This window comes from Phodopus roborovskii, unplaced genomic scaffold (genome assembly GCF_943737965.1).
Source record: "Phodopus roborovskii unplaced genomic scaffold, PHOROB, whole genome shotgun sequence".
Lineage (NCBI taxonomy): Eukaryota > Metazoa > Chordata > Mammalia > Rodentia > Cricetidae > Phodopus > Phodopus roborovskii.
This window is the reverse complement of record NW_026125391.1, coordinates 9,762,186-9,783,043: the sequence shown is the minus strand read 5'-3', so window position 1 is coordinate 9,783,043 and position 20,858 is coordinate 9,762,186. Positions and strand designations below refer to the sequence as shown.

The 20,858-nt window shown below is 35.8% G+C and overlaps 1 protein-coding gene across 1 annotated transcript in view; it reads left to right on the top strand.

Annotated features, from left to right (window-relative positions):
* Positions 1–20,858, top strand: part of Dgkb (diacylglycerol kinase beta) — a 702,490-nt gene that overhangs the window by 233,805 nt on the left and 447,827 nt on the right. Inside the window, exons 10-13 of the mRNA XM_051175084.1 lie at positions 2,958–3,075; positions 6,376–6,464; positions 6,543–6,659; positions 14,615–14,713. Of these exons, the coding sequence (XP_051031041.1) occupies positions 2,958–3,075; positions 6,376–6,464; positions 6,543–6,659; positions 14,615–14,713 (423 nt within the window). The remainder of the gene's footprint in view (positions 1–2,957; positions 3,076–6,375; positions 6,465–6,542; positions 6,660–14,614; positions 14,714–20,858) is intronic.

Below are 20,858 nucleotides of genomic sequence, written 5' to 3'. Positions count from 1 at the left end.
TTCTACCAAGTATATAATCTAAATAAGACAGGACAAGACATGAAATCTGGATAGCCAGGTTGCAATTTGCACTACTGAGAAGGACGTGGCTCTTGGTTCCCATTTCTTCTCTGAGAGAAGCCACATACATATTTCATCTATGGCATATTTAGACAGTACATTGGATTAAGAGATATAAAACTGATTTTTTTTTTTGGTAAAGCATTTTCTGCTTGGGTAATAGATTTGTACATCACTTGCAGCCTGTAACATGGCTAAGTATTCTGATTGACAGAACACCCACGTTCAGACTTGTTTATTTTTTGATAAGGAAAATGCCAGCTAACTTTGTCCATATGTGCTCTCCAACAGGATGATGCTTATTCACATGGAATGGACAATCACTTAAAATTAAATGACAGGGAGTATAAAAACAGCAAAGCATATGGAAAGTAGAATGTATCCCTTTCTCATTTTAGTCGAAAATTTCTTAAAGCAATGCACTGCTACTTTCAAAGAGTACCAAAAATCGCAGTCTCATAGTAATATTTTATATCAAGATGTTTAATTCTTTTATCACGATGGAATAAAAAATACAGATCATAAAATAGAGCAAAGTTAAACATTTATTATCTTCTTTAGATTGCAGAGCTACTAAAAGTATGATGATATATCCAAACCAGTACTGAACTCAGAATTACTATGAAGCTTATTTTTTATTATTATTATTTTTATTTTACATGTCAATCCCAGTTCCCTCTCTCTCCCTCCCTCCCTGTTACCCTTTCTCCCCCCCCTCACATGAACCCTGACCACCCTCCCCTCCCATCCCCCACTCCAATTCCAATTGTAGGGCAATGCCAATCAGGTGGGGTCATGTAAATCTGACAAGTCATTTGAAGTAGGGACTAGGACTTCCCTCCTGTCTCTAGGTTAAGGGAGTATCCTTCCATGGGAGATGTGTCTGCAAGGTCATTTTGTGCACCAGGAATACATCCTGGTTCTACTGTCTGAGGACCCTTAGACTGATCAGTCCTTCTAGCTGAGAAGCTTATTTTTTAAATTATGGAGGAAAATATTTAAAATTCTGTCTCATGATGTGGCCTCCATGATAGTCATCTGCATCCTCTCATAGCTGCTTCTGTTGAGAGCTTTCCAGCCCCTTATCCCAAAAGACAAATTTGAATATTGCTAAGAAATTAAAAAAGGCCTGAAACTAATCTGTTATTTAAAGTAAGGGATCAGCTCTCTACAGTTTCCGAGTACCAGAAAGCATGAGACTCCCTGGGCCAGAGACAGTTGGCTGTATTACTTATAGCACTAGGCATCTCAAAGTTGAGCAAGCTTGCCTTTCTCCTTTAGCCTAAGGAGATTAAAGAAGTGAGCTGAGGAATGCAACACTCAACTCAGAGCCTGGTACCTTGAATTGGGAATCCAGTCTCTATGTAGGACAGAAGTTTGTTCAGCCTGTCTTCATTAGCAAGGATATCATATGAGCCTGTTCTCTCCCATGGACTGAGTTGAGTCTTTATTGTGCAATGTATTTAATAACCACTTGTGTTTTAAGTGTCTTCTTGGGACAAAAACAACTCAGTGCTTCTGTCTTCAAAACTTGCAGAACTTCAAGGGGCCCATTGATAAGTACCTCCCAGGAAGCAATTTCATTAATGTTTCATCTTATGATGCAAATTTGACATTTCTAATTCTAATGTGAGAATTAGTTACTATGGATTTATGGATATTATAAATCAGTGTCCTACCTTTTACTGTGGTAAGAGGAGAGTAGTTAGAAACATTATTATTGATATTTTATTATTAATAAAAATAAAATGATCTGTGCTTGTATTATCCTTCTATAGTTCCAAAATATGTAATATATATACAGATATTAATTGGTGAGCACTCTGTAAGAAGTATGTAACTTGCTATCTTGAAATATTATGAATTGTGTGAGTGTTGATAGAATATCTGTCAGTAATTTCGTAATTCAGTTTCACACAAATTGGTGAATGTGATATGTAGGGTATGTAATAATATACAAAATGATGGTAACATGATAACTTCATGTAATGTTTTTGGCTCTTTTATAGAGATTTTAAACATAAAGTAGCATCCTATAAATTTGTGTATTTTGATCTTTAGATGTAATAAATACCACTAGTCACTAAAATATTGTGTAGATTAAATTAGCATAGTAAACTATATAGCATTTTTTTTAACAAAAATTGTGAATTAATATAAACCCAGGGTTTTATTGTGGCATGTAACTACAGTGATTTTTATAAACATGATAATGAATTTTTACACTTTTACAAACTTTCACTATGGATAAAATCACTATTCTTACAAGAAAGCTAAATTAATGATAATATAATTATGTCCTTGTCCTCTTCATCAAAGTTAGTACTTAATACAGAATATATTCTTAAAGATTACACTAAAAGTTCTAGAATCACTATGTCTGACTTTTAAACATGGTTCATGACATTACACCCCATTTTTCTGTCTTATAAAACTTAACTTTATTCTGAGTTCTGTTTTTCCCAACACAAAGACATTATTAAAGAGTCTTTACAGGTTTCCAATTATAGGCTCGCACCAAGATCTTCTCTCCTTTATTCGTTTGTTTGTGGAATTGTGTGTTAGCCCTGAAAGGCGAAGCAGGCATGTCCCTTGTTCAGGGAGAGTTTTGTTTGGCATCCATTGTGGCAGTGGCAGGGAATGCTGTCCAACTGTTCACATTAGACAAGATTTCATGGGTTGTCACAGCATCTCAGAAACGTTGGTGGTATCTGGTCAGGCTAGAGCTCACGTGTTTTTCTGAAGTCCCCGTGGCAGTCTTGTATGTAGAGAGTCAGAGATGAGGGAACAGATTGTCTTCAGATGCTTCGGTCCAGCCTGAGCTTTCTTTATTGGCACTTACAGAGTCTACTGTTTATTCCATTAAGTAAAATCTGTTTCTCTCACGGTCTGTGCAGAATGTGAAGGATGATGGACAGCATGTGTGGCGACTCAAGCACTTTAACAAGCCTGCCTACTGCAATCTCTGTCTGAACATGCTGATTGGCGTGGGGAAGCAAGGCCTCTGCTGCTCCTGTAAGTACACTGGCTCTGACTTGAAGGCGTCACCTTGCTTGAGGGAAAACTGAGTTCATTCAATCATTTTATTTGTGTGACGTGCCCGAGACCGTGACACTTATGGAGTGTATTTCCCTGTAGCTTCTCAATGCTCAGGGCTCCTGCAAACTTCCTTTCAAAAGAAATTAATGATATTTTCCAACTCCTTAGACATTTCTTTCTAATGTTGTTTAATTTCATGTATTCATGTTTCTCATCTCTCCTTGGAATATTTAGACATCTCCCACTACTTTCTCATACGTATATCTTTTTTATATTTTATACTCATACATTAACCATTTTATTTGTAATTAGCTTTTCAGAGTGAGAAAATACCTTCAAATCTAAAAAAAAAAAGACAGATCAAATGAATAAAAATAGATCTTATTCATTGAAATTATCAAAAACTTTATAATTACCATGTGTGATTTTGTGTTCATGTGGAGGTTCAAGTTTGACCTCCTTGGTTTCTCACACGTTCATTATTGACTTAGATTCTCCTACTGACTCACATCTCAACTAGTCTAGCCCCTGGGAGACTCTGTCTCCACTAACTGTGCTAGCCTCATAGATGGCCTTTTTTTTTTTTTTTAATAAGTGTTTAGGAGCTAAAATCTAGTCTTTGTGAGGCAAATCCTTTACCTGTTGAACCATATCCCTAATCCCTTAGACACATTATTTTACTTAAAAATATTCATATGAATTGTATAGCCATAGGTACATAAGGCACTATAAATTATGTTCATTTTTGATAACTTTGGTCCCCTTGCCTTACAATATTTATTTTATTCCAATAAATCTGCATTACCAGTTAGAGATTTTCTAAGAGGGTGGCTGTGCACTTATGTGTTAGCTAATTTATAAAATTATCTAGTATTTATTTAACTTATAGCATTGTTACCTGAAAATAAAGTTGATAGTCCCTGAGGTAGGGAGGAAATTTTCTACTGATCATCAGTTAAGCCATATCTTTTTCTGCATTGTAGTATGCTTTGAAATTTTGTCTCTCTAGGGGTATTACTTGACATTAAAAACGGTACTTAATGTCATAGATTACATAATTTCTAGAGCACTACGATCATTTTACCAGGACCACTGAACGTGGGTGTCAGTTGGGAGGCCTAGGCAATGTATGGGGCCTCTGGCAGTGGAACCAGTATTTATGCCTAGTGTAAGAATGGGCTTTGGGAGCCCATTCCCTATGAAGGGATACTCTCTTAGCATAGATACACAGCGGAGGGCCTAGGTCCTGCCCCAAATGATGTATAAGTCCTGCCCCAAATGACAGACTTTGATGATGATCCCCCAAAAGGGGCTCACTCTCCCTGGATAGTGGATTGGGGGAGTTAGTGAGTGGGAATGGGAGAACAGTAGGGAGCGGGAACTGGGCTTGATATGTACATTAAGATTGTTTTTAATTTAAACAAAAATTATTTTAAAAGATTACATTTGTCACATATTACATAAGAAGAAAATTTCTAATAGCCACTTTGGAAGATTCATATGTACTAGAACATTCACCATGTTCGAAAACAAAACAAACAGAAAAACCAGCTTCAGAACTTCTATAACTTTAAAAAACTTTTCTTATTTCTTTATTTTTCTTATTCTACATATTGATCCCAGTTCCCTCTCCCTTCCTCTCTCTCTTCCACCCTCCCATACCACCCTGATCACCCTACCATCCCATCTTCCCCCCAACTCCACAGGGATGGTGATGCCTTACAGGAGGCAAATCCAATCTATCAAGTCATTTGGAGTAGGGTCTAGGCCCTTTCTCCTGCCCCTAGGTTAAGAAAGTATCCCTCCATGGGGAATGTGCTCCCAAAGTCCTTTTGAGCACCAGGGATACAATGTGGTTCCACTGTCAGAGGTCTCTAAGCTGCCCAGGCCTTCTAATTGAGACCCATGTTCAGTGGGTCTGAGTTGGTCCAGTGCTAGATTCCCAGCTATTAGTCTGAGGGCCCATTAGCTCCTCCTTGTTCAGGTCAACTGTCTCTGTGGGTTTCTGTAGCCTGGTCTTGTCCTCCCTCTCTGCATCTGGATTCCAGTTCTGCTCAGTGTTTAGCTGTGGGTGTGTGCTTCTGTTTCCATCAGCAGCTAGATGAGGACTCTATGATGGTGGATAAGTTAGTCATCAATCTCATTACCAGGGAAAGGCATTTATGGAAATGCAAATAAAAACAACTTCTATAACTTTTTAAGGGAGTGAACATTTTAGGGCAGATTTATTTGATTGAAACAAGATAACTTTCAAAGAAGGTGTGGGGTATAATAGAAAGAACACATTTTTACTGTAAAATGGTCATCGGTATGTGTTCTTCCTGGCTCTTCCCTGAAGAACTCACAGACAGGATGTTCCAGAGTTTTATTATAAAATGCTATGAGCATTATATGCATTTCATTAATAATTCAAGAAGTTAATTTTTAAGGTGTTGATATGTTTACTTTTGCAAATGTCTACGTATTTGTGAACTCTGAGTCATTAGTTTGGGGTCAGCATTCAGTTTAAATAAGTAACTCAACCAATATTTAAATTGAAACCACAAGATGTAGAGATGCAACTCCCCCCCCCCAAGTGTATGTTTTTGTTTTGTGGCACTGATTACATGCATGCATACACATATACATTTGCTGGTATTTATGTATGTATATGTGCGTTCATATAAATGCCAAATTTTGCTTCTTAGCACCACAGGTTGCCTAGTGAACGGAGTGGTTTTGGAGAAACAATATCATGATGAAATATGAAAGACGAAATTCCCTGAAGGCCTGACATGGATGATGAAATCTATTTTCTAGATATAGACAAATATGCCCTTTAATGTTTAGATAAGTCAATATACAAAGCAGTATACACCATAGGCATTCACTCCCATGCCTGCCAGCTGCTCTCACGTCTGTACTTTGTGAAATATAGACCTCTTCCTTCTACAAATGACACTAAGCCATTTGGCAGCCATCAATTTGTCTTTAATATTTTTGTCATCTGGGAATTATTGTGAAAAATTTGAGCAAGGACTGATTTAATTAAGCATTTCCTGCTATGCCATGATAGAGGAGACTTGGTTTCTCATATGCATACTATTTCCTGTACTAATTGGCCTTTTGTATTCCATGATAAAAACAGCCGACTTGGACTTTTTTCCTTGATGTGGCTGATTGGATTGATTAGGGAACTGTGGATGTGAAATGAGGTTCTGTTAATGTCATCCCCCCTTGTAAAATGGCAATCAGGACCAGGGGCAGCTCTGAATCTGTATACCTGTTTCCTTTCAGTCTGCAAGTACACAGTCCATGAGCGCTGTGTGGCCAGAGCCCCTCCATCCTGCATCAAGACATATGTGAAGTCCAAGAAGAACACAGATGTAAGTTTGGCCCACAGGCTTTCTGGATGTGTCATCATGAGTACCTCCTCTTATCATCCTGTTTTTCTTCTATTCTAGGTCATGCACCATTATTGGGTTGAAGGCAACTGCCCAACCAAGTGTGATAAGTGCCACAAAACAGTTAAATGTTACCAGGGCCTGACGGGGCTGCACTGTGTTTGGTGCCAGACCACAGTGAGTAACACATGACAAACTACCCTGAAAGGGCTTCAGAGTTAGAATAAATCAGCTAAAATCTTAGGGGTTTCTTATACCATCTGCCTGAGGTTCAGGTTTGTCCTCACAGAAGCCAGGATTGCAAGGCTGGTCTTAGAGATGACGTGTTTATATAATTTTTGCATGAGGTCCCATAGAGCTGCAGAAGTTCCCAAAAAAGCAATCAGAAACAATAGATGAAAAGTTGGCAAACAGGACGAGTTCATTTCTATTTGGGAATCATTGCTTCTTGGAATACACATCCACCCATTCCTCCAACCATGTTGCTTTCATCCAGCTTTTTGTGAACTGACACACGAGAGGTTTTGATGCAATAACTAAGGGCCTTCATGAGAAGTTCTGAGATACTACCAGGTTGACTGTCAAAGAGACCCAAAAAAATTCAGAATAAGAAGTTATAAGATGGTCTGCCGTATGTGTACAATTTCTGAAATTTAATGTAAACAAACATTTCTTCTTTTGAGTGTTTATCAGCCTGGAGGGAAGTTTTGTTGTCTTGTTGTTTGTTTCCCACAGAATAACATATTGGTCCTTCCATTATTAACAGCCTTCTCCTTGTCAGAATAAACAGCAGAGGGAACTGTGTTGATTATGCAGATCAGTTGTTATTTATTTATTTATTTATTTATTTATTTTGGTGGAGCTACAAGGTTCTGCCAGAGCCTATATGTTAAACAGTCTTCTTAAGCACACACACAAGCACACACACACACACACAGACACACACACACACATGAATAATGCAAAATACAAGTTAACTTACATTTAAAATGGAATTGAGTAAGTAAAAACTGATCTCCACCCATTTTCAGTTATCTCTGAGTAATTTCAGAATTTGAGTTTTCAACAAGAGAAAGAATACTTTTAATTAATTTATTTATTTTATAGCTGGCTGACAGAATATGCATTTAGTATCATTCATAACTTTCCTTGAGCCATTTTATGGAAATTTTACCCTAAGACTGATCTTTAAATTAATGGTACAAATTGAGAGAGATCTCTAAAGAACTAAATGCCATCTTCAGTCTCTGGGAATCAGGATGGTGCAGAGAGATCTGGCACTGTCCCTAATAAGCTGTCTAAGTGGCCACCTGAGTGGATTCCACAGGAGCTGCATATACAGAAGACTGGAGGATGAAGCATGGCAGCTTCAAGATTTCTCCAAAAAGTCATTACATACTTCATGTTACTTGAAATCATAACTTGAGGAAAACAGATCATTATTAAAATGATCTATGGCACTTATAAGCTGTGTCATTGTATCTACATATTGAGTCACTTTGTGACCATATTCTCCATGGTAGCAAGGATTTTCAATATCTATCCCATAAGATTGTCTAAGGATTAAGTGGGTAAAATGGCAGTGTAGATGTGTTTAGAAATGGAGCATAAATTTAGTCAATCCTTAGTGATTAAGTTTCAACTTAGTGGGAAATAGGTAAAATTTGGCATGGGTGTCTAATACCAACCCTGAGTGTTAATCATGATATTTATATCTCATTTTGGCATGATTTATAACTGGAAATTAGTCAGAATAGAATAGAATGCATCTTTAAAGAGCATAGGGAACTGTGTGGCTCAAAGCATCAATAACTTTCATATCAAGGTCATAGATCTGTGTTCTCAAGAGCAACTACTCAAACCTTATCCTGTACTGTCCCTTACCCCACTGATCACAGCATGGGGTTCTAGTCACTGTGGGAGTTAGAAGTCAGTTTTTCCCTGTCTTTCACATTATCTCCTTCACAGAGCTGAGTGCTAAGCCCTCACATTTCTTCCTTAAAATATCTCTCCCAGATCTGAGATTTTTGACTTCATATTCCCAACCTTAGTGCAAGCTCTCAGCACATCCTGACTGGATCAGAGTAAGAATTTCTTGGCTCTTTTCCCTAACAGAAGGTACTTCTCTAATGTAGGCTTCTATATCACCACCAGAAAAGTCTTTGAAAATACTTATTTCTTATAATATGTCCCTTCAGCAATCTATAATAATTCCACGATAATAAGTGCAGCCTCCCCATTGCTTAACTCATTTTGATTTTGAGTCCCACGAAGCTCGGGCATGAGCATGAAACACAAGTTCTTGCATCCTCCTTCCTCACTGTCTCCCCTCTTAGCTGTGGGTTTCTGCCGAGAAACCCTGGGAAGGCCATGAGTAATTCCCACCTCTCATTGAACGCTTCCCATTCCTTGAACTGCACTGGTCATAAGTACTTATAGTAACCAACTTCAGTTCTGGATTTCTCTTGGTATTTTCTTTGATGCTAATATTTTCTTCTTCAGACTTTTTTTTAAAATGTTATCTATAGGGGAACCCTGTATAATTCTCTAGTGGCCTGACTTCTGTATGTTACCACTGCTTCTCTTTGTCCTCCAGTGCCACAGGTGGATGACACATGTTGTTTTCTAATCACCTGAAGCTCTGGGTGTAGGGACAGGTTTTTGAGAAAGTCTTCGGGTTCACTGAAAGGACTAATGTGCTAATCTTAGTGTTAACTACTGAATTTCAAACGTGCTTCCTTTTGAAATTGTGTTTCAAGATACCTTGTAATACTCCAAACTGTCTCAGAGAGTTCAGTAAATTTGAAAAGGATCAATGACAATAGTATTCTTCAGCACTTCTAAGTCAGTGAAACCTCATTGTATTTGATTCTTTACTGTAGCCTACCATGTTGTAGATGTACCTCTAAATTCTAAGAATGGTCCTGCTCCAAACTGACAGACTTTGAAGATTCCCCCATGGAAGGTCTCACCCTCCCTAAAGAGCAGAAAGGCCATGGGTTTGGGATTGGGAGGGGACAGGAGAGGAGGGGAGGGGAGGGAACTGGCATTGACATGAAAAACAAGGTTGTTTCAAATTTAAATACAAAATATTATCATAAGAATGGTTTTATGTCTTCTAAAGCTTCCTACTTCACAAGGAAAATCAGTAAAATCCTGACTAAAGAGAACAGGGAAAATCTATGTCTCCCATATAAGCACCAATTTTCTGTGCTTTCAGATTCAGTCCTTTGAACCAGCAAAATACTCACTTTTGTTGTTTTTTGTTTCTCCTTCTTGCTTATGTCCTTTATGTCCTGACACTATTGAGTACAAGCTTGAGATGCTTTTAACTCTGTGTGCTGGATTGCTTCTGGTCCAGCCCTTGTCAAGCAAGAATCACTAGGATGTGAGGTTAATACAGTTACTTGTGATTCATAAGGGAAAGTGTATCTCATACATTCGAATGACTAACTTTATATCATATAAGGAATTACTTTCAATGAAAACATTAAGCTCCAGTGATTTTTTAAGTGTTCCAAGCTATAGGAAGTTTTTTCCTTAGCAAATATCATCATTAAGGAAGTACCCTGAATTTGTAAAATATTGATGCACAGGAAAGTGTCAATGAACAAACATAGTTCTTTAAGTCAGGCCAGTGAACCTTGGTTCATAACGACTAACTTCCTTCTTTTATGAATCTCTAGATTTTAATAAATATTTTCCTGCTTTTCTTCCCTATTTCTACTATCCACTTCTCTCATTAGCTCAACATCACTCCATCACACACACACATACCACACACACACACACACACACTTTTCTTCCAAACTTGAAACAGATTTTTCTAATAAACATAGAGCTGGCTCTAAATTAGGTGCTACTGTGAGCTGTCAAATTCTGAAATTATTTCCAAGTGTTTAACTCAATTCCAAGAAAAGCTAGTTCATATTATATGACTTTCCTAGATATAAACCTGTATGTGTTATCTTGAAAGAGAGTTTCTGGGCATATTAAAGAAAAACTTTATTTTTTGGTCTTATTTAAAATATATAAAAATAACTGTGGACAACGTTTTCCAAAGAACTTTGGAAAGGTTGGAAGTATTCCCATTAGAAATTTTGCTAAGGAGGAAGGATGCATCTCTGCTCTATTTCCTTTATAACCCCAGGAAGAGCTTAGTGTCTCTTTTTCCTTACTTTGTACCTGTATCCTTAAAGACAGTCAACAGTCCTTGATACCTTTTGAACACCATCTTTTTTTTTTATCCATTCTGACCCATGTAATAACATGGCAGCAAATTATACTAAACTAATTGTATTGTTATCACACAATACTACAGAGTAGTGTTTCCAATATAAACTGATTCGTTTCTTATATTCAGGCGATTAAGGCCGAGGGTATATGTCATATTTAAGCATCTTTTTGACTCATTACTTGATAGATGACATTATATTATCAAAATAAAACAAATATTTGCTATTTTACTCTCTTCTGTTTTATTTTAAGGTTGGTATTCTTCCCATACCTTCACCTAGTTCTAGTTAGCCCCTAAGGCTCTGTTTCCAAATATTCCCATCATAAGAATTTAGGAATTGCTCGCAGTATATGGAATGTAAAAATGTATTTAAGGTACAGCACCAAGCTGGGTGTTGGTGGTGCACTCCTTTAATCCCAGCACTTGGGAGGTAGAGGCAGGCAGTTCTCTATGAGTTCAAGTCCAGCCTGGTCTATAAAGCTAGTTCCAGGATACGCTCCAAAGCAATACAGAGAAAACCTGTCTTGAAAAACAGACAAAACAAAATAAGAAAAGAAAAGATAGAGCACCAATGTCAGAAAATTGTTATTGCTCGTGTTATATATTGACAGCTTTTCTGTTGTCCCTTCTTCTGAAAAGATGACACACACCTTCTCAGAAAACATACTGTTACCAGTAAGTAACCTTAAGAAAGCCAATTTTATTTGAATTCTATTATATTTTTTGTTTTGTTAATACTTGTATTTTTAGTAGACACGTTTGTTTAGAGCATTTTAACTTTACAAAAAGCGTAACAGAAATTTATGTTTGATAGTCTTGGTTTCCAGCTTTGTCTTCATTTGTTTTCCTAGTTTCTGATTTGTTACCAGATACATTTCTGGGCAATGGGATTCATCAATGACATCTGCTACACAATTTAACTCACAGCTTGTAAAAATGGTCAGTGCTTTTACCATGTTGCTCACAGCTTTGCCCTTCCCCACTATAAAGAATATCATGCAATAGACAACCATTATAATATATTTTCCAGATGTCTGATTATGATTTTCCTTTAAAAATAGGATATTCCAGTACAATGTTGGTTAACACAAAGCTCTTTTCTTTAAATTTTAGATATTTCTTTTTTTTTAATAATTTTTAATTTAAATTTGAAACAAGCTTGTTTTATATCTCAATCAAAGTTCCTGTACCCACTCATTCTCCCCTGTTTCTCCAACCAACCCCCATACCATGCCCTTCCTGCTCCCCAGGGACGGTGAGGAATTCCATGGTGAGTCTTCAAAGTCTGTCATATCATTTGGAGCAGGGCCCCAGCCCTCTACCACGTGTCTAGGCTGAGGAATGGACTCCCAATGGGCATTCATATACTAGGGATAAACACTGATCCACTACCAGAGGCCCCTTAGACTGCCCAGTCCTCCTAACTAACACTCACATTCAGGGAATCTGAGTCAGTCCTATGCTGCTTTCCCACTATCAGACTGGAGTCCATGAGCTCAACCCCCCGCCCTCCCCCCACAAAGCTCTTTCTTAAGAGAAGTTTCTTTAGTATGTGTTCCTGTTTTAATGACAGACAAGATACTTACTGACATTATGGATCCTGATGCATGCTAATGCTTTAAGATTGCCCAACGTTGCCCATTAAAATTCATAGCTGTAGGACATTGTGGCAGTTACACTTGAAAATACCATACAGGTTTAGTTAGGATAATAAAGGCAGTATTCCATGAGATCTTGGGAGTTGAACCTATATTCTAGTCTCCTGACCCATTTAATATTTCTAATTCCTTAGTTCCTTCCATTTAGGCCTTAACATAAATTTTTGGCATTGATTTTGTTTATTGTTTATATTGGAAATACATGAGATGCAGGGGCTAAGGGAGTTGTGACTCAAATGATATCTGTGAGCAGTGTTCCTTCTTTACCTGTATGAGTCATTTTAGAATTTCCCAAAGAGGAAGAATCCAATGCAGTTTCACCATGCACACAAGAGGTTTTCCTTATCGGAAAGTTCTGATCCTCTTGCCCTTAATTTTAAGATGTTTACACAGTATCAAAGAGCCAAAGTTTTGTCTCTGTGACAAGTCACGATCAAGAGGAGCCCTAGGACACAGGGTCTGTATGGGATTTTCATAGTCTCAGTGTGTTCAATTTCTAGAGCTCATATAACAAAATGCCATAAGATAGGTGGTTCATGACAACATTAATTTTTTGACTTATCACCTGGGAGTCAAGAAGCCTAACATAACAATATCAGCAAGGCTGTATTCCTGTGATAGATTTGGGGAAGTGTCCTTTACCTTTCCTAGATCCTGACACTTTCTGGTAGTCCTTGGAGTTGCTTACTTCTGGAAGCATTTGGTGTTGCATGCTTTGTAAAGACAGCATTCACATATCAACACCTTGTCACATGCAGCTTTCCTATTGTGTTGGTATCTCTGGGTCCAGATTTCCTTTCCTCCACAAGGCTTCCAGTTGGTAGATCTGGCCTAGTCAAATCTATCATGTATGTATCTTAGCTAGTATATATTAGCATGGACTCTATTTGTTAAAATAAAAACTTCACAAGTTAAGGTTTTTACTTTTACGTATTATTCAGAGCAGAACCCATCCACCTCACACTTGACAGCCTGTTACCAATGCATGCAAATATCCAGGACTATTATTTATGTTAGGAGAATAGCTTTAGTAAAATAATATATTTTAGAACTAGTTTAAGGAAGCTGTGTTTTCCTTGCCCAAACACAGTGTAGGTTTACTTATTCTATTGTACACAAGGATTAAGCTGTTTCTGTCTTTAATGCCTCTTATCTCGCAAAAGTCAGCAGTGTCTAAGAAGATGTTCACCCCACCTTTCTACAGAAGTTTCTGTATGCTACTGTGGGTGGATGCATAAAGATACTTTTATTTCCTATAATGCAGCCAAATAGGCACCAACTGTAGAACAAACACTTGAAATCCAAGGCAGGGCCCTAGTGACAAATGTTTTAGAATACAAGACAGTAGAAATTCTGCCTTCAGTGCAATCCTACCACCAACAGTAAATCAACAATGATTCTACACTAGCTGGCTAACTAATTGCTTATAGAGGGGAATTAATACAACTAAGGATAAATGGAGTGGACTTTGGAAATTACTAAGGTATTATATTTTTTTAACAAGGCACATTTTACTGTTACTTTTCCCAAAGTATGAATATTTTATACTAAATTGATATAAGTGGTGAAGGGAGAAATTTCTAAATATTTTTGATAATTATCTTTTTATCAAATAATTGACTGTTCAAGACCATCGCACTGCTTTAAAAATGTAACTAATTAATATATTTTCTTATACACTTGAAATTAAAGTTGTCATCAGGGTTGATTAAAAATATCAGCTAAGGTTCATATATACTGTAAAATAAATACCATATTATATGATTACATGCTAACTGAATGGCTGGTAAATACAATATAAAGATACATTTTTATAATCATAATCATCTTCTTTTATTTATATCCTGCTCCTACTGAGCTGAATCTCAGGTTACATTTACATATTGAATTACAAAGTTAAAACTAATGATGGGATCAATTATGCCCCATACTGAGCTGTGCACTTTGGAATGACTTTGAGAAAACAGGAGGGTCAAAAAGAAAAAAAAAACATTTACAGTGCACAGTGGTTTCAAGATTATGCTGAAAGATAAGCAGTGAAACACTGTAATGGGCAATAATTTGTGTTTGTCAAAGAAAGCAGGATTGTTAGGTGTAAAATTTGCAGTCAATTTCAAGCCTTTTTGTTCTTAAAAATCTAATGCACTTATATTGTATTATTCTATCTAAGGTTCAAGTCACTCTTCTCTGGATGTATTGTCATGTAGATTTGATATTATTCCTTTCTTTTTTCCTAGCTGCACAATAAGTGTGCTTCTCATCTGAAGCCTGAATGTGACTGTGGACCTCTGAAGGATCATATTTTGCCACCCACCACAATCTGTCCAGTGGTATTGGTGAGTTTGTCCTTACCATTTGGATGTCACTTGTGAATAAGTGGAACATTGTACCAACAAGTATTTCTGGAAATAATTTTTCATTAGTCAAGGCAAAACTGCCAGCCTAACCCACATCATCACTCTACTCATTCTCTTTGTCCTTGTGTACAAACACAGTAGGATAAAGTATGCTCAAATTGAAGCTGATGCTAGTGTTGTCTCTTAGTCATGCTGAACTTACCAGAAATTATATGGGCAGAATGCTCCTACATTTTACATATTTTATAGACCTAGCTTCTCAGAATAATGAAGTTACTCTTGTGGGTGTTTTTGCTAGAAATGCATATTGTATGTATTCACTTTTAAAGTTTCTCCTTTAGGTAAGAGGCTAACTGAAATGGTGACACAGATCTTGAAATATGTTATGAACTCTCATGAGCTGCTTTTTAAAAAATATTAAACAATACATTTTACTACCTAAAGATTATTTACCTAATTAAATAAATATAGGAATGAAAAATGAAGGGGGGTTAGTTCTGAGAGGATTTTTAATAAGGAGAGAAACAGGAGTTCAAAGACAATATTCATTTTCTGAATCCAAAATTGTTTTTAAATGGAAATCTATTTCACAAAACAAATTCTTTTATATAACATACATCTCAATTTCATACATACATGGGAATTAAGGGGCGGAATTTTGGTTTTATATAACAAAAGTACAACAACTACGAAATATTAGACAAATAGTTTTGTAAAGGTCAACTGAGAAATTAATCAAATTAGTCAATTTTCACATACTTATGATTAATTTTTTGATTATCTGTAAAATGCTGATGGCATTTTAAATATCTTACAGTACTTTTTCTTTTCTTTAAAAATATAATGTTTCTGACTTAGATATATCATTGACATAAGGTTTTAACTCCCACAAAAAATATAATTTGTTTTTGTACTATCAAGATTCAGGTGGGATACCCTGCTGAGTGAGGGTCATGTTGATCATGATGTGTCACAGAATGTTAGTCATTAAGCTCATTTTATTTTTTCTTTTACTAGTTTCTTTGGGAAATTGAAAGGCTTAGTAACATGTGTTCCGTGGATGTCCCTGCCTTCCAATAATCTAGAAAAAAAATTTCATTGCTACATTTGGATATTTTTTATTCTGAAAAGTTATTGTATATCATCAAATATTTATATGGTGTTTATCATAATTTTTATCTCAACATTTATCATTGATTCATTAGACTACAGGCTATTCTGAAATATGTTCCTTTCTGAGGCAAATCCTTATCTACCTTTAATGACTTTCAATATGCCTCACCATCCTTTCCTTTTCTAAGGACTTTTAACTCATCATCTTTGAGGTATTATTATGCCACTTGCCTGATATTAGTACATCACTTGAGTCTAGTTTTGTTTTGTGTGTGTCGGGGGGATGTTATTACACATTTACTTCTCTTCCTAAAGAGATCTTTTATCTCTGGGTAATTTTATTTCTGTGCTAATCACAGACATGCAGATCTATAACCTAGGCGATCTCTCTTACATTCACTTCAACACATCCAGTAAATTATTATGTATTACTGTATTAGCATTTATGCTTATGTTGAGTTCATATATTATATAGCAGATGCTGTATTAAAAGTATTAATTCTTTCAGCAGGAATCTATTGAGTTATTAAGAATATTTTAACATAGAATTAAAGAGTGAAAAGGAACACCACACCATTGCCTTCATAGATCTTACATTCCAGTTGGGTGAAATAATCATAAAGAGTAATACAAATAAGTAAACTATGTGGACCTTGACTGTACTAAAACATATGGAAACACATGATGGTTGCCAGGAGGTGGAGAAAGGAGAAGAGGCTTGTGCTGGATAGTTATATGTCAAGTCAACACAAGCTAGAGTCATTGGAGAGGAAGGAGTTTCAATTGAAAATATTTCTCTATAAGATCAAGCTGTGGGCAGGCCTATAGGACATTTTCTTAATTAGTGATTGATGCTGGATGGGCCAGGCCATTGTAAGTGGTGCCACCTCTTTGCTGGTGGTCCTTGGTTTTGTAAGAAAGCAGTCTGGACAAGCTATGTGGAACAAGCCAGTAAGTGGTACCCATGCACAGCCTCTCTGTCAATCCTGCCTCCAAGTTTTGGCCCTGTTTGAGTTCCTGCTCTGACTTCTTTTAATGACACATTATGATATATGAGTACAATCTAATAAAGTCATTCCTTCCTGCCATGGTTTCATCATAGCAATAGTTACCCTAACTAGGATAAAGGGCTGTTGTCCAAAAGGCGGAAAAATCCATATTATATAGGAACTGTCAGTTTAGAAGTGTAATTTGAAGTTTGATGGCTATAGATTATAGTTATACAGGACACTGATAAATTGTAAACAGACTAGACTTCAGGTACTTTTACCGTAAAAAAAAAATGGACAGAAGAATAAATTATTTGATTGTCTCTAGTGTTGATATAATACAAGAATAAAATCACAGCAAATTCAGTATTTGCCTTTATTTGTGATTCACAAATCATGGAATAAAGGTCCCAACTGAAATACATAATGATATTTTTGTAAAGTCAAGTAATATAATGATAGAGAAATAAAATATTAGTTACCATAATATTTAAAAATTAAGATAGAAGGACCTTTCTCATTATATTTACTGAGGCAAAACTTCTTTTATCTTTTTTTATTTCTTTTTCTTTTATTCTCTCTTTTTCTATTTTTATTTTTTCTTTTCGAGAAAGGAGTCTGTTTTGGAAACTATTTACTTCCATAAGTTCTTGGTTTGCTTATAGGAATTCACTTTGAGTAACTCCATTTTTTTGTATTTGATTTGGACTTTTGGAATTAATGCAAGACTTCAAAACATCATGATATTCTCTATATTTTTATTGAATAATACCAAAATATTATTTTGAATATTTTATTCATACCCAATCAAAAAGCATATGATATTTTTAGTGTACAGAACATAATAAAATCACATTGAAGAAATTCTGAATCTATATACAAGAAGTTCATTGAAGAAAGAGATTTGAAGGAGACACCATGTGGCTTTCTGAGGATCAAGCTTAATAAAAGTCTAGCAAGGGAATAATCTCTGAGGCAAGAGATACTGGAAATATTGGAAGGACAATGAATAATATTAATAGCTTGACCAGAGTATGTGTAGGAAGAATTTTACAGATGAAGGACATTTTATACTGTGTATGGTAGTCAGACTATTATAAGTTAGTTACATTTTATTCTCAATCACAGGAGAATTTGTCAGATGATTTCCCTAGATACGGAGTGATCTACTTTATAATTTGAAATAAAAAAAAGTTTTGTCTGCTCTGATGGAAAAAAATATACAGAATTTGCATATACAGAAAGAGGGAGCAGAATCCTTGCTTGTAAATGGGGATAGTGTAAGACCTGTAAGAAGTTTGAAAACTGGCTAGAGGTTAATTCTGAAGTCAGCCAGTAAGATGAAGATTAAAGGGATCAAACAGCACAGTTTAACTACCAAGAAATGAGAGGAAACCATCTCTAGGTAGCATCCTGCATGTAGAACATGATTAGAAAGCTCAAGTAAATGTGATTCTCTGGTCAAAACTTCCATCATGTTTTCTCTAGGTACGTTCAATTCCAAGAGCAGAACAGTTATTGTCCAGCATAAATCATACTGCTACTGTATTCCATATGGGGTGAACAGAGATCAGAAAAGCTCTGCACAACAACAATTATATAAAAACAGTAACCTTGGTTAAACATTTCAATGAGAGAATGGTACACTGATAGCTATTATATGCTAGGTAAGTCTTGGAGTTAGGGTTGATGTCATTAGGTAACAATAATAAAGGAGAGAAAAATACAGATTATAAAAGACTAGAGGTATTGGTCATGAGAAATACAAACTAATTTGAAACTCACAGTGAGCCCATAAGTAGATAGTAATTGTTCTAAATTTATACACAAATAAATAGAGAAATTTAAGAAGATTAAAGGATAATGTAGGAGCAAAATAAAAAAAAAAAACCAAACATGGAATCAATTTCTCTACTTTCCTCCAGATCTCAGCCCATGCCTCCTATTTGTCTTATCTCACCAATTGAACCCTTCATTGGACAATATTTGCAAGTCCCAAATCCAAGTCTTATCTTGTATTCCTCAAGATAAATTTCAAGTTAAACACTTTATATCCCATATATCTTTGACAATTTTCTCCCTGGGATTATATATTCCAGAGGCATCCTTCCAGAACCAATTCCTTTCTATACGTTTCTCTGATGATTTCTGGGTCTACATTCAAAAATGCAAATATGAAAGTCTCTTTCATGCATAAATTAATTGCAAAAATTCCTTGTTGAATTCCAATCTCTCTTTTATAGTAAACAGGGTTCTTATCTGGATCAACCCACCCAGTCTCTTGCAAACCACATTAGACACTGGAAATCAAGGATAAATGAACAACTTGTAATTCTCAAAGTACACTTGTTCTCTCAAGCTTTTGCAGTCTTGTATATGCTAATAAATCTGGTGAAATTACCTCATCTTAGAATTCCCCCTGCCTTGCTATGCAAGAATTAAAGGTCATTTTTGTATGATGGAGTAAATAGATTGAATATTACACCCATACACTATTTAAAGGTTCATCTTTTAAACAAGATAAAGTTCTGCGTAGAGAATTGGTTAAAATGTCCAAACTAGTGGCCACTGAACCTTTTATAACCTATGGACCCACATGACCATTCTATGAATGAATCTACAGTTATCTGCTATAAAATTTTACTATTTATTCAAAGAAAAAGAGTAGCCCTCACAAAAAAAATAAAAATTAACTAAGTGTTTTTGCTATCATTGCTTTACTTTGGTGGAAGTTTCATCCCTTGTAATTTATACAGCTTAGTTTTGGAGATGTATTTGCCATGAAGGCCAGGGGTGTTGAGCTTAGTTGTTATAAAATGACCATTCATGTAGTCCTTATTATACTATACAAGATGTCAAAGAAGAATTCAATGTAACTGGTTCTTTGCCCTCTTTCCTTAGCTATTCTGCTGAAAACAGCTTTATTGAAATAAGATGATAAGCCATAATATTTGATCTCTTATAGGGCATATTCAGTAAAGTTCAGTGTACTTGGAGTTGTGCAACACTGTACCTCATCTCACAAAATTGTGTATGTCTGATATGGTCATGTCTTCATTTCTTTTTGTAATGCAAGAGTTGAGTTACAATAGAGAAGCTGGATTATAGAATGTTTACTATGGGTTTGAAAGTAAAGGAACTCTAAGAGTAGTTAATTGGATGCTGTTCCTAAGAGTACTCATCATAAATCCCAGGCCTTGTCCCAAAGATCACTTTACATTAGTGATGCATGGGGAAGATTGTGGAACTGTTAGATTTTTGTGGGCTAGAAGAATATTTTTAGCTGGAAGCCAAGACTTTTCTGTCTTGGATCTATAGAACTAGTAATAGCTAGAATGTACACAACCTTTTTTCAGGAGTGTTATAAGTGATTAAAGAAGAAAATGCAATTATTTCATAGGTCACAGACCAGCCAGTGAACCTTTAGAAAAAGAATAGATATAGAAGACTGAGTGGAAAGAAAGAAGCATGAGACTCTGGTATCAGGATCTTTAATAAGCTGTTGGCATTTAAGTGCCAGTCCTAGATATCTAGATATAAATTTACAACATTTCCTTTGGAATATCCCAGAGTGACAGACTATACATTCTTATACATATATATATATATATATATATATATATAGTATAATATAAAAGTCATCAATAAGAAAACAATTTTGATTCAAAAGGCTATGCTTAAGACCCACATATACACTTTAAATAAGTATGTATATGAGTTATCTATAATTTGTAAATAGGCATTTTCTCATCATTCATCATGAAAAGATATGATACAAATTATAGAAGTATAACACAGGCCCACCTGAAGCATAAGATGAATTAATAACCTACATTTTATCTAGGCAAGTGACTGCTCCTCCACTTCAGCTGGAAGTGAACCTGGAGCCACCACTCTAGACCACACACAATGAGTCATCTGCACTCGTGTTCTGACAGACACCACTTTATTATACCAGTTTAGCTAATAACATTTCTCCCAATTTCTCTTTGGAAAATAGAAAGACATGATAGTTCATGAAA